General features: G+C 26.6%; 2 protein-coding genes across 2 annotated transcripts in view; one reads left to right on the plus strand and one right to left on the minus strand.

Annotated features, from left to right (window-relative positions):
• The window catches only part of Kank (kank), a 127,909-nt gene that overhangs the window by 27,593 nt on the left and 86,625 nt on the right, over window positions 1-13,691 (plus strand). The window lies entirely within an intron of this gene.
• LOC135959687 (uncharacterized) lies at window positions 8,614-9,195 on the minus strand. Its single transcript, XM_065510695.1, has 2 exons — window positions 8,917-9,195; window positions 8,614-8,854 (listed from the first exon to the last, which is right to left on the minus strand). Exons 1-2 carry the CDS (start codon window positions 9,193-9,195, stop codon window positions 8,675-8,677), a joined length of 459 nt encoding a protein of 152 aa, XP_065366767.1. The 3' UTR covers window positions 8,614-8,674.

Here is a 13,691-nt window from a genome sequence, read left to right on the forward strand (position 1 = left end):
TTTTCGGAAGTTGGCCTTATATGGGAGCTATCGCCAATTATGGACCGATCACCATGAAATTAGGTTGTGTGATTTATGTCTCTATGAAAGTTTGCTATGTTGAATTTTGTGTGTATGCCAACATTTTTAAGCGATTTATGCACGTTAAAGTGATTTTCGGAAGCGGGTCTATATGGGAGCTATGACTAATCGTAACAAAATTTGGTGACATGAATTCTGTATATATAAAACTTATTTGGAGCGCAATTTGTGGAGATACATTTATAAATTAAACATTTATGACCGATAAAGTCCAATTTCGGAAGGACATTTGTATGGGGGCTAGGTGAAATAAAGGACCGATTTCAGCCAGTTTCAATAGGCTTGGTCCTTGGGCTGAAAAAATAATATGTACGAAATTTGATCGAATTATCTTTAAAATTGCGACCTGTAGTCTGCGCACAAGGTTTACATGGACAGCCAGCCAACCAGATGGACGGACGGACATCGTTTAATCGACTCAGAAAGTGATTCTAAGTCGATCGGTATACTTTAAGGTGGGTGTTACACTAATATTTTTGGGCGTTACAAACATCTGCACAAACGCAAAATACCCTCCCCATTATGGTGGTGTAGGATATAAATAGTAAAAATAGCTTTTTTTACCGATTCGGAAAGTTGAATTCAACATACCTCAATAGAGGTGGAGCACCATAAGGAGGCCACTGCAGAAGCAGTGGCCTACGAGTCAACTTGGAGTGACTTAATAAGTATAGTGGGAACACTTTACCTAACGTTTTTCATTTTCTAAGTTGAGAAGACTTACTAAGGGACGCTGTAACCATTTTTACTAAGCAACCGAGTTTTAGCAGCAACTCGAATTTTTAAGAAACTGAGTTGTGCTACAGAGAAACACTGGTGGAAAGACAGAATTTGAAATATATTCTGACAAGTCACTTTATTTACAGACACATGCTTGTGAGAAGGGTACAAATAAGTTTGTCATTCTGTTTGTAATTTCCACAATATCATTTTCCGAGCCTATAAAGTATATATATTCTGGATCCTAATAGATAGCGGAGTCGATTAAGCCATGTCTGTCTGTCTGTCTGTCTGTCTGTCTGTCTGTCTGTCTGTCTGTCTGTCTGTCTGTCTGTCTGTCTGTCTGTCTGTCTGTCTGTCTGTCTGTCTGTCTGTCTGTCTGTCTGTCTGTCTGTCTGTCTGTCTGTCTGTCTGTCTGTCTGTCTGTCTGTCTGTCTGTCTGTCTGTCTGTCTGTCTGTCTGTCTGTCTGTCTGTCTGTCTGTCTGTCTGTCTGTTGAAATCAATTTTCTGAAGACCCCATATATGTTCGGGATCCACATCTTCAATAATTCTGTCAGACATGCTTTCGAGAAGTTTCCTAATTAAAATCAGCAAAATCGGTCCAAAAATGGCTGAGATATGAGGAAAAAACCAGGACAACCTCGATTATTTACTTATTTTTGACCTATATCTGGATTACTAAGTCATTAATATAGATAGTATGGATATCTAATGATAGATATTTCAAACACCTTTGCAACGACGTATATAAAACCATAGTAAGTTGGACCTATAATGGGTCAAAATCGGAAAAAATATTTTTTAACCGGAATTTTTTTTCATCAAAAAAAAAAGAAAATTAAAAAACAATTTTGGAAAAAAATTTAATTTTGTTTACCTAAAAATATTATTTAAAAAAACAATATTAAATAAAATTTGAACATTTTTTTTTAAAAAAAATTAAAAAAAACAACTTTGGAAAAAAATAAATTTTGTTTATCTAAAAATATTTAAAATTTGTATTTTGAAGTATAATTTGTAGCAAGGGTATATACGATTCGAATATAGCTCTCTTACTTGTTAAAATTATGTTCGAATTTATTTTAATTTTTCAAAATCAACATTCACTTTTATACTGGAATTGATATCAAACATCCAGGTGGACTGGAAAATATACACACCCACGGGAAAGGGAAACAATTTATTAATATTATTCTTGATTTTGTTGAGATCAAAACGTTCAAACAAAATATCATGCTAAAATATAGAAAAAAATTAACTTATATATGTATATAACGATACAAACAAATTTTCCTTTCTACATACCTCATAGGGACAGGGGTGATTTATATTCATAAACGGCGAAATAAGTTCGTAAAATATCGCAAATACTCGATTTGAATTGCGATATTTTAAAAATTTGCAGACATCAAACATATTATTGAAAATAAATCTCGAGTTCTTTCTCAATTTCCTTCTCAAAGCCAATTGTATGTTACAATTCTTAACGGGCTTATTTTTATAACCCAAATGTACCGTTAAAGTGGATAAATTTTCCGAATTATTGCTTAATTCGCAGGTATTGACGTGAAAATATGAGGAAGCGTCATTGATACACTTGGCGTTTTTCATAATAATTGTACACTGAAACTAAGTACAATAAAAGATATCAGTACAATAAATATGTTTTTCTTTTTTTTTAAATAAAAAATAGATTCTTACCCATTTAATGCCGCTTATTAATATTAATAGAAATTTTAAATTTCTCAGCTGCATCATTGTTTTGTTACCAAAAACTATTTTTCATCTAATCATTTATTGAAATGTATAATTTTTCCTCTTCTGATATTTAGTTATTGATAAACTTTAAAAAAGTATTTAATTTTTTTTATTTTTAATAAATTGCTAAATTGTAGTTGTAATTAACTATTTTATTTAAATAACAATGAGAGCTTGACTTAAAATAGAGTTTTTGGTCAAATTAGATTTACTATCAAATTTAATGCGCGTTTTAGTAATGACTCATGGTTGTAAGTGAATATTTAAGCATGTCTACATCGCATTTGCATAAGTAGGGATCATCCCCTGAGTGTTGGTCAAAAAAAAAAAAAAATTCTCATTTCACCTGATTTTAACTAAGAACCCCTTTTTTCACTAACAAACCGTTTTTACTCAGAATACGTTTTTAACTAGAAGCCGTTTTTTCCATAACAAACCCTTTTTATATTACTAAACTGTTGTTTTAATATCGATTTTTCAAACCTTTTTCCACTCAGAATCCATTGAAAACTAAGAAGCCTTTTTTTAAGAAACCGTTTTTTTTTTTTTTGCCTAGGAACCCTTTTTACTACTAAGCCGTTTTTTTACTATGAAAAAAGAAACGTAGTTCCAACTGAAAATCATTATTCATAGGGAAACCGTTTTTTCACTAAGAAATCCGTTTTCTATCAATAACATTTTTCCACTAAAAAACAATTTTTTTCTCGAAACACTAATTAATCGATTTATTACTAGAAAAATTAATTTTTTTCTAAAAAAAATTAAAAATTACCAAAAAAAAAGAATCGAAAATTTCTCAAAAAATTCAAATTTATCAAAACTGAAACTTTTTACAAAAAATTTTAACTTTTCACAAAGAATCTGAATTTATTAGAAAAAATTAAAAATAATCAAAAACTTTTTACAAAAAATTTTAATTTTTCACAAAGAATCTGAATTTATTAAAAAAAAATCAAAAAAATTTTACAAAAAATCCGAATTATTCACTACAAGTTTACAATTTTTTCAAAAAATCAAAACTTTTTATAAAAAATCCAATTTGTTACATAAAAATGCGAATTTTTCAAAATTGAAAATCAAAAACTTTTTACAACAAATCCGAATTCTTAAAAAAAAATCAACTTTTTCAAAATTAAGATTTTTCTCCAAAAATTTTAACTTTTCATTAAGAATCAGAATTTATTAGAAAAAATTAATAAAATTCAAAAACTATTTACAACAAATTCGAATTTTTCCTACAACTTTACATAAAAATGCCAAGTTCTTTATTAAAATTAAAAATTTTCCAAAAAAATATCAAATCGAAAATTTCTCAAAAAAGTAAAATTTTTCAAACTTTACCAAAAAATTTGAATTTTTCAGTAAGAATCTTAGAATTAGAAGAAATTTAAATTTTTACGAAATCTTAAAATTTGTATAAAAAATACAGAGAAAATTTTCATAAAAATTTATTAAAATTAAAAATTTTCCAAAAAAAAATCAAATCGAAAATTTCTCAAAAAATTCAAATTTTTCAAAATTTAAAATTTTCCAAAAAATTCGAATTTTTCAGTAAGAATCTTAGAACTAGAAAAAATTAAAATTTTTACGGAATCTTAAAATTTGTATAAAAAATTCAAAGAAAATTTTCCATAATTAAAAAAAATTGGAAATTTTTCAAAATTAAAATGTTTCATTAAAAATTAAAATTTTTCAAAATTTAAACTTTTCCCTTTTTCAGTAAAAATCTAAATTTATTAGAAACAATTAAAATGTTTACAAAGTCTTAAAATTTGTATAAAACATTCCAATATTTCTTTAAACAATTTGGAACTTAAAAAAATACGAAATAATGGTCGTAGAACCAAAAAGTATATATGTTCTGGGTCCACATAAGTCAGACAAATATTTTATTGTCAATATATATAATGATTAACATAATAATAACAGAAGAGTAATTTTTATAACAAAAAAATAATTAAATTTTCTTATTATCTTTCCTTTACTCCTTGCTATTTTTAAGCTGGATATATTAAACTCTCCTAGCTGAAACCAATATAGTTACTCGAGCTTTTTTATTCAAAATAAACATGGTTTTCAGGCGATAATCACCCAATGGAAACCCAAAAAAGTTCTTATCAACATTATAAATATTTAAGTTTTTTAGGAAAATGTCATGCTGAAAAAAATACAAAGAAAAATTTATATAAAAATCAGGCTACAATATAAAGCTAATAGAATAAAATACCTACACTATATGGGCAGGTGTGATTCAAATTCGTATGTTTGAAAATGGCCATATAAAAAGATTGTAAAGTCCGCATTTGTTTACGATTCTCCTGGAACTTGCAAAAATCCCATGTGGCATTGAATAGATGTTTCTTAGAACGCAGATAAAGTTCAAATTGTAGTTCACAATGGGTGATGGGTATCTTTAGAAGACGTACTTCGATATTAAAAAGATCTACAGTTTTTTTAATGCTTGTCACCTGGCACAAATCGATGCGGGCATAATCCGCATTGTCTACCGAACAATTTACCCAATTAACGTGAAGGACACACAAGTGCTGTAAAAAACAAAAAGGCCATAGAAAAATATAAATATTATTGATTTGGAAAATAATGTATTTATTTACCATTTTAAATAATAATATAAAAATTATTAGAAATATAATTGTATTGTTCAATTGAAACATTTTTAAATGTGAATGGAAATTAACTAACTACAACTATATTGTTATGAAACGATTAATTTATGTTTTATTGATGGTATAATAACGTTTGTATTTAAGTACTTAACTACTGCTATTTAAAATAATTAAAATATTTAAATGTTTATCGGAAAAATCTCAACCAAATTAATATTTGGAAACCTGAAAAGTTTCAATACAATTTTGTTACGTTTTTACCTTTTAAAAACGGTGGTTTATTTATTTTAAACAGTCTTTTAATTGAAAATAAAAACGATCAGTTGTTTAAAATTTGCAACAACTTTTTCTTTATTTAAATTTAATCAAAAATTTAAAGAATCACTCTCTTTTAATATACATTTCATAATTTACAAGAATACAATGGTAATACAGTTGATGTTAACTCTAACAGCGCATACGTCTTTGAACTAAAGACTACGTCTTTGAACTAAAGACTACGTCTTTGAACTAAAGACTACGTCTTTGAACTAAAGACTACGTCTTTGAACTAAAGACTACGTCTTTGAACTAAAGACTACGTCTTTGAACTAAAGACTACGTCTTAGAATTCAAGACTACGTCTTGGAACTAAAGAATACGTCTTTGAACTAAAGACTATGTCTTTGAACTAAAGACTACGTCTTTGAACTAAAGACTACGTCTTTGAACTAAAGACTACGTCTTTGAACTAAAGACTACGTCTTAGAATTCAAGACTACGTCTTGGAACTAAAGAATACGTCTTGGATCTTGGAACTAAAGAGACTACGTCTTTTAACTAAAGACTACGTCTTTTATCTAAAGACTACGTCTTGGAACTAAAGACTACGTCTTGGAACTAAAGACTACATCTTGGAACTAAAGAGACTACGTCTTTTAACGTCTTGGAACTACATCTTATATTAAGAAAATTTATAACTTGTTTCCAAAACCTCATGATCTACTGCATTCTAAAACAAAAAGTTTGTTTATTACTTTTTAATAAAGTCAAAGCAACAAATGTTAAACAGTTTTCTTTAAATAAATCCCTTTAACTTTTCGTTAAAAATGTCCTTTTAGTGGAATTATTATAAAACTCTATAATACCACCCAAATTGAAACGATTTTTTCCATTCACAATCCATGAGGTTAAAAATTTATAACGACCACTTGGCCAGGGCATCTTAACATTGTTGATAATGTGTTTAGGTGCTTTGAAATATATATCATGCTAAACAAATATGGAAATATTAAAAAAAATAGTTTCAAATTAAATTAATTCAGCTTACATTATAAGGACACGTATGATTTATATTTGTATAATGGCCAAATGTATCATAGAGGCGTCTCAAAATTCGATTCTTCAAACGATTCGCCATAAATTTGCAAGCATCGTAGGTGGCATTAAATTTCATGGGAACTTTTACAACGTCCACACTGAATTGTATTTGCAATAGGCAATTAGTAACAGGTCCATTTAAGAGTTTTAGCTTAAAATGAAACTCCTCTATATTTTGTTCATTTGTCCTATAGTCACACATATTTAAATGATAAGATTCTTTATCAATTACCAGGCACTTGATATCCTGCAGCATGAAGCCATTCTGCAAATTTACAAATTTTAGTAAATAGAGAAATTTAAGGAGAAATAATAGTAATTTCGGCAGCATTGATTCCGCAGTTATAAATTGATTTGTATGTTATTTCCAATGTTTTTGTTGAAATAGTATTTTTAAATAGAACGTTTTAGTTAAAAGTTGCTTTTAGTTATCAATTATAGTAATTAAAATTAAAACGTTTCTAATTTTAGTTATTTAACAATATGTGAAATTAGAGATTGAAAGCATATTGATATAGAATAGGGGAAAAAAGTAAATTCTGTTACTTTCCTTGACAACAAATAATCATTCCTAACCAAGTAATAGATTGAAATGCTGATGCATATTTGTTTTTATACTAAAAACTGTGTTTTTATACTAAAAACTTTGTTTTTATACTAAAAACTGTGTTTTTATACTAAAAACTTTGTTTTTATACTAAAAACTGAGTTTTTATACTAAAAACTGAGTTTTTATACTAAAAACTGTGTTTTTATACTAAAAACTGAGTTTTTATACTAAAAACTGTGGTTTTATAATAATAACTGTGTTTTTATACTAAAAACTTTTGTTTTTATACTAAAAACTGTTGTTTTTATACTAAAAACTGTATTTTTATACTAAAACCTGTGTTTTTATACTAAAACCTGTGTTTTTATACTAAAACCTGTGTTTTTATACTAAAACCTGTGTTTTTATACTAAAACCTGTGTTTTTATACTAAAACCTGTGTTTTTATACTAAAAACTGTGTTTTTATACTAAAAACTGTGTTTTTATACTAAAAACTGTGTTTTTATACTAAAAACTGTGTTTTTATACTAAAAACTGTGTTTTTGTACTAAAAACTGTGTTTTTGTACTAAAAACTGTGTTTTTATACTAAAAACTGTGTTTTTATACTAAAAACTGTGTTTTTATACTAAAAACTGTGTTTTTATACTAAAAACTATGTTTTTATACTAAAAACTGCGGTTTTATACTAAAAACTGCGGTTTTATACTAAAAACTGCGGTTTTATACTAAAAACTGCGGTTTTATACTAAAAACTGCGGTTTTATACTAAAAACTGCGGTTTTATACTAAAAACTGCGGTTTTATACTAAAAACTGCGGTTTTATACTAAAAACTGCGGTTTTATACTAAAAACTGCGGTTTTATACTAAAAACTGCGGTTTTATACTAAAAACTGCGGTTTTATACTAAAAACTGCGGTTTTATACTAAAAACTGCGGTTTTATACTAAAAACTGCGGTTTTATACTAAAAACTGCGGTTTTATACTAAAAACTGCGGTTTTATACTAAAAACTGCGGTTTTATACTAAAAACTGCGGTTTTATACTAAAAACTGCGGTTTTATACTAAAAACTGCGGTTTTATACTAAAAACTGCGGTTTTATACTAAAAACTGCGGTTTTATACTAAAAACTGCGGTTTTATACTAAAAACTGCGGTTTTATACTAAAAACTGCGGTTTTATACTAAAAACTGCGGTTTTATACTAAAAACTGCGGTTTTATACTAAAAACTGCGGTTTTATACTAAAAACTGCGGTTTTATACTAAAAACTGCGGTTTTATACTAAAAACTGCGGTTTTATACTAAAAACTGCGGTTTTATACTAATAACTGCGGTTTTATGCTAAAAACTGCGGTTTTATGCTACAGACTGTTTCTTTATACTAAAGACTTGGTCTTTATACTAAAGACTTTCTCGGCTTTTTACTAAAAATATCGTTTTTATACTAAAAACATCGTCTTTATACTAAAGACATCGTCTTTATACATCTTCTTTATTCGAATTACTGCATTTTTTACTAAAATTATTTATTTATTGGAGAAATTTTTTATCACAATTTTAAATTTTCTTTTTAGTTCTTCGTAAAATATCCCTTTTTAGTGGAATTATTGTAAAACTCTAAAATGCCACCCAAATTCAAGCGCAGCTTTTTATCTATAATCCAGGATGACAGAAATCTATACTCGCCATTTGGCCAAGGTATAGCCACAGAAATGGGGATTTGTTTAAGACTCCTAAAGAAAACATCATGCTACAGGAAATACAAAGAAGCAATAAAATAAAATAACATTTATTAAAATAACTGAAACTCACATCATAGGGACACGAATGATTGGCATTCATATAGCGGCTGTAAATGTCATAGAAACGTTTTAAAACTCGGTTCTTTTTGCGATCTCTCAGAAATTTGCATACATCATAGGTGGCATTAAATTTTAAAGGCACCGTAAATGTTTTCACCTCAAATTGTAACTGCAATTTGCAATTGGTTATGGGTTGTTTCAAAAGTCGCACCGTCAAATGGAACTCCTCAATATCGTTTTCATTAGTCTTATAGCCGCAGTCATCTAAATAAAATAATTCTTTATCCATCAATTGGCACCTGATGTCTTTTAGTATTATGCCGCTTTGTAAATTTAACCCTCGCAGTAGCTGGAACAAGTTGAGTAAAAATAAACAATATTTAGCCAGCATTTTTAGGTATTAAAGTCAGTAGTTAGTAGCTAAAAAAATGCTTTAAATTAAATACATTTAAATTTAATGCAAAATTAAGTAGAACATTTTAAAAACTTTTATAATTTCCATAATTTAAAATAATGGGAACATTAAAGGTTTAGAGTAGAGTAAAGTAAAATATTGGTTGGGGTAAAAAGTAAATTTTATTCACTATAGTGTCATTTTCTACAACTAAAACATGATTGAACATGTCTTTATCAATCCTAAATTGAGTGTTATGACTAGTAAACTTTTATTTCGACTAGACTTCTTACCATCTAAATAACTATTTTGTTAACTTTAACTGTTGTTTTTTACCCAAGGCCACCTAAAGAAATAAACACTTAAATTAATATTTCAAAAAATAATAAAAAATACTTTACACACAAAAACGCAATTCATAATCTGAAAAACTAAGACTTCTTAACACAAATCTGTAGACTACTACGAGCACAAATGTGTAATAAATTTCGCTTTAAGTCATATACAAACTATTAAATTTAATGGTTATTTTTTTTTAAATAAAAAAAAACAGATTTAGCAATTTGTTGTATTTTTTTTTCTCACATTTTATATCATAATAATAAACATTATTTTTATGAGCGTATAATCAATATTTGCTTGTTCTAATGGCAAGACATAATAAATGGCAAGATTACATGTCTAGATATTGAAGGTAGAGAGATGTGTTGTGAGAGATTTGATTTGAATAAGATGGCGAAATCTAATTGTAGTGCCTGCGGCAAGTTGTAGGAATTACAAGATCATCAAGAGAAGATATGAGCGCAAAAACTATGTAATAGTTTTAAATAATTGTTTTTAAATGCACAAATAATTACTAGTTATGGAAATGAGTGTAAACAAATTGAAATGACTAGACTGTAAAAAGGCTTTTTAGACTTAATGCTGTAGCTTTATACTAAAGACAGCGACTTTTTAAAGTGGCTTGAAAGTAACTACAGTGGCTTTATACTAAAGAGAACGACTTTATACTAAGGACAGAGGCTTTATACTAAAGACAGAGGCTTTATACTAAAGACAGAGGCTTTATACTAAAGACTGAGGCTTTATACTAAAGACAGAGGCTTTATACTAAAGACAGAGGCTTTATACTAAAGACAGAGGCTTTATACTAAAGACTGTGGCATTATTTTTATAAAAAAAAGTTTGTGCTTATACTAAAAATTTACCTTTTATACTAAACATATCACTTTTATCCAAAAACCTTCGCCTTTGTACCAACAGTTTTTTAAGAATTTTATTTCAAAAACTTCGCTTTTATACTAAAAACTTCGCTTTTATACTAAAAACTTTTTTTATACTAAAAACTTTTTTTTATACTAAAAACTTTGTTTTTATACCAAAAACTTTGTGTTTGTATTAAAGACTTTGTTTTTATACTAAAGACATTGTTTTTATACTAAAAACTTTGTTCTTATACTAAACTCTGTGTTTTAGTACTAAAAACTTTGTTTTTATACTAAAAACTTTGTTTTTATACTAAAAACTTTGTTTTTATACTAAAAACTTTGTTTTTATACTAAAAACGTTGTTTTTATACTAAAAACGTTGTTTTTATACTAAAAACGTTGTTTTTATACTAAAAACTTTGTTTTTATACTAAAAACATTGTTTTTTATACTAAATACTTTGTTTTTACACTGAATACTTTGTTTTTATACTAAAAACATTGATTTTATACTAAAAACTTTGTTTTTATGCTAAAAACTTTGTTTTTGTACTAAAAACTTTGTTTTTATACTAAAAACTTTGTTTTTTTACTAAAAACTTTGTTTTTATACTAAAAACTTTGTTTTTATACTAAAACCTTAGTTTTTATTATAAAAACTTTGCTTTTATTTAAAAAGAACTGTGTTTTTATATTAAAAACTTTGCTTTTATACTAAAAACTTTTTTTATACTAAAATTTTTTTTTTTATACTAAAAACTTTGTTTTTAAAACCTTAAGTTTTATTCAAAACTTAGTTTTTATTATAAAAACTTTGCTTTTATTTAAAAAATCTGTGTTTTTAGACTAAAAACTTTATTTTTATACTAAAAATTTTGATTTTATACTAAAGACTTTGGGGTTACGCTAAAAACTTTGTGAGTTTTTATTAGTTTTCATTTGATTGCTATAGTTCTACCTCAATGTTTATATTATTAATTTTATAATTTGAAATGATTTCAATAAAGTATTTTTTTCTAGTTTAAATAATGTTTTTATAACAAATGTCAATTAATCTTTTATAATTGTTTAATAATAAATAGCATTAACATTAGCTGTCGATAGCTGTTAGATTTTTAAATGTTTTTCTTTTTGTTTATATTCTGTAGCTATTTCATATTTAAATTTGTGTGAGCAGTGTTGATGTCATGATTATTTTTTAAATTAATAAAAAAAAATGAATTTGCATTTAGTTTAATTCACATACAGTAAACTTTGAAAGTAAGAACACGAAAAAAAATTTACAAAAGCTAAACAAAAAATATAAAAGAGAGAATAAATAAATTTAACAATAAAATATTTATCTAAAATTATAAATGTATTTTTGTGAATCTTCTTTAAATATAAGAGGATTAATTATTAGTAATTTAAAATCAAACATTAAAGGTGAACAAAACATAATTTTGTTGGAAAACAAACGCAATTAATCTTTTAAATAATTTGATAATGTGGTCTTGAGTTTTGTTGATGTCATAACATTTTAAAGAAACAATAGTAGAAGCTGTCAGCTGCTGTTATCATCTATATTTTTCTGAGTGTATTTGTTTGTATTGAAAATAAATAACAGAAGCCTTGCTAAATGTTAATGAAAAGTCGCTGATTTCGAAATTATGACAAAAACAATATTTACTAATGAAATAATAAAAAAATAGCATCATCTGTGAAATCTAAAGTTGTAATAATATGCAATCAGTCTGACTGCATTCAAGATAGAATATTAATAATGCATTCACACTAACAAAGATTTTCATATTATAATCTCATGATAATTATTTGAGTTTACAAAATGTTGATTTTTAACTTCTCATGCAAATTGTAATTTTGTTTTTTCTTTTGTTTTTGTCGTTGTTAATGGCCTGGTAAAGTATTAATTTAATGTATCTATAAGTTTTTTTCTTTGTATCTTTCTTTGCGTTTCAATTTCTTACCACACACATGAGAGCTTCATTTCATATTGGTTTTAAAAGTTTTGCTGACTTTGTAAATATTCATATGATCATGGGTTTATTTAATGCTTTTGCGTAATTAATTTTTTTGTTTGTTGTCTTTGAAACATTAACTAAACATACATTTGTAATTATAATTATAAAAAACAAAGATTTTGCAAATTCATCATGATTTCCTTGAAAGTCAAAGGGCAAAAAGAAGGTAGCTAAAAGAGACTTGAAATTAGTATAAGACTGAAAGTCTTTAGTATAAGACTGAAAGTCTTTAGTATAAAGACTGAAAGCCTTTAATATAAAGACTGAAAGTCTTTAGTATAAAGACTGAAAGTCTTTAGTATAAAGACTGAAAGTCGTTAGTATAAAGACTGAAAGTCGTTAGTATAAAGACTGAAAGTCGTTAGTATAAAGACTGAAAGTCTTTAGTATAAAGACTGAAAGTCTTTAGTATAAAGACTGAAAGTCTTTAGTATAAAGACTGAAAGTCTTTAGTATAAAGACTGAAAGTCTTTAGTATAAAAACTGAAAGTCTTTAGTATAAAAACTGAAAGTCTTTAGTACAAAGATTAAAGGACTTTAGTATAAAGATTGAAGGTCCTTAGTATAAAGATTGAAGGTCTTTAGTATAAAGACTGAAAGTCTATAGTATAAAGACTGAAAGTCTTTAGTATAAAGACTGAAAGTCTTTAGTATAAAGACTGAAAGTCTTTAGTATAAAGACTGAAAGTCTTTAGTATAAAGACTGAAAGTCTTTAGTATAAAGACTGAAAGTCTTTAGTATAAAGACAGAAAGTCTTTAGTATAAACACTGAAAGTCTTTAGTATAAAGACTAAAAGTCTTTAGTATAAAGACTGAAAGTCTTTAGTATAAAGACTGAAAGTCTTTAGTATAAAGACTAAAAGTCTTTACTACAAAGACTGAAATTCTTTAGTATAAAGACAGAAAGTCTTTAGTATAAAGACTGAAAGTCTTTAGTATAAAGACCGAAAGTCTTTAGTATAAAGACCGAAAGTCTTTAGTATAAAGACTGAAAGTCTTTAGTATTAAGACTGAAAGTCTTTAGTTTAAAGACTGAAAGTCTTTAGTATAAAGACTGAAAGTCTTTAGTATAAAGACTGAAAGTCTTTAGTATTAAGACTGAAAGTCTTTAGTTTAAAGACTGAAAGTCTTTAGTATAAAGACTGAAAGTCTTTAGTATAAA

This window comes from Calliphora vicina, chromosome 5, assembly GCF_958450345.1.
Source record: "Calliphora vicina chromosome 5, idCalVici1.1, whole genome shotgun sequence".
In the NCBI taxonomy this organism is placed as follows: domain Eukaryota; kingdom Metazoa; phylum Arthropoda; class Insecta; order Diptera; family Calliphoridae; genus Calliphora; species Calliphora vicina.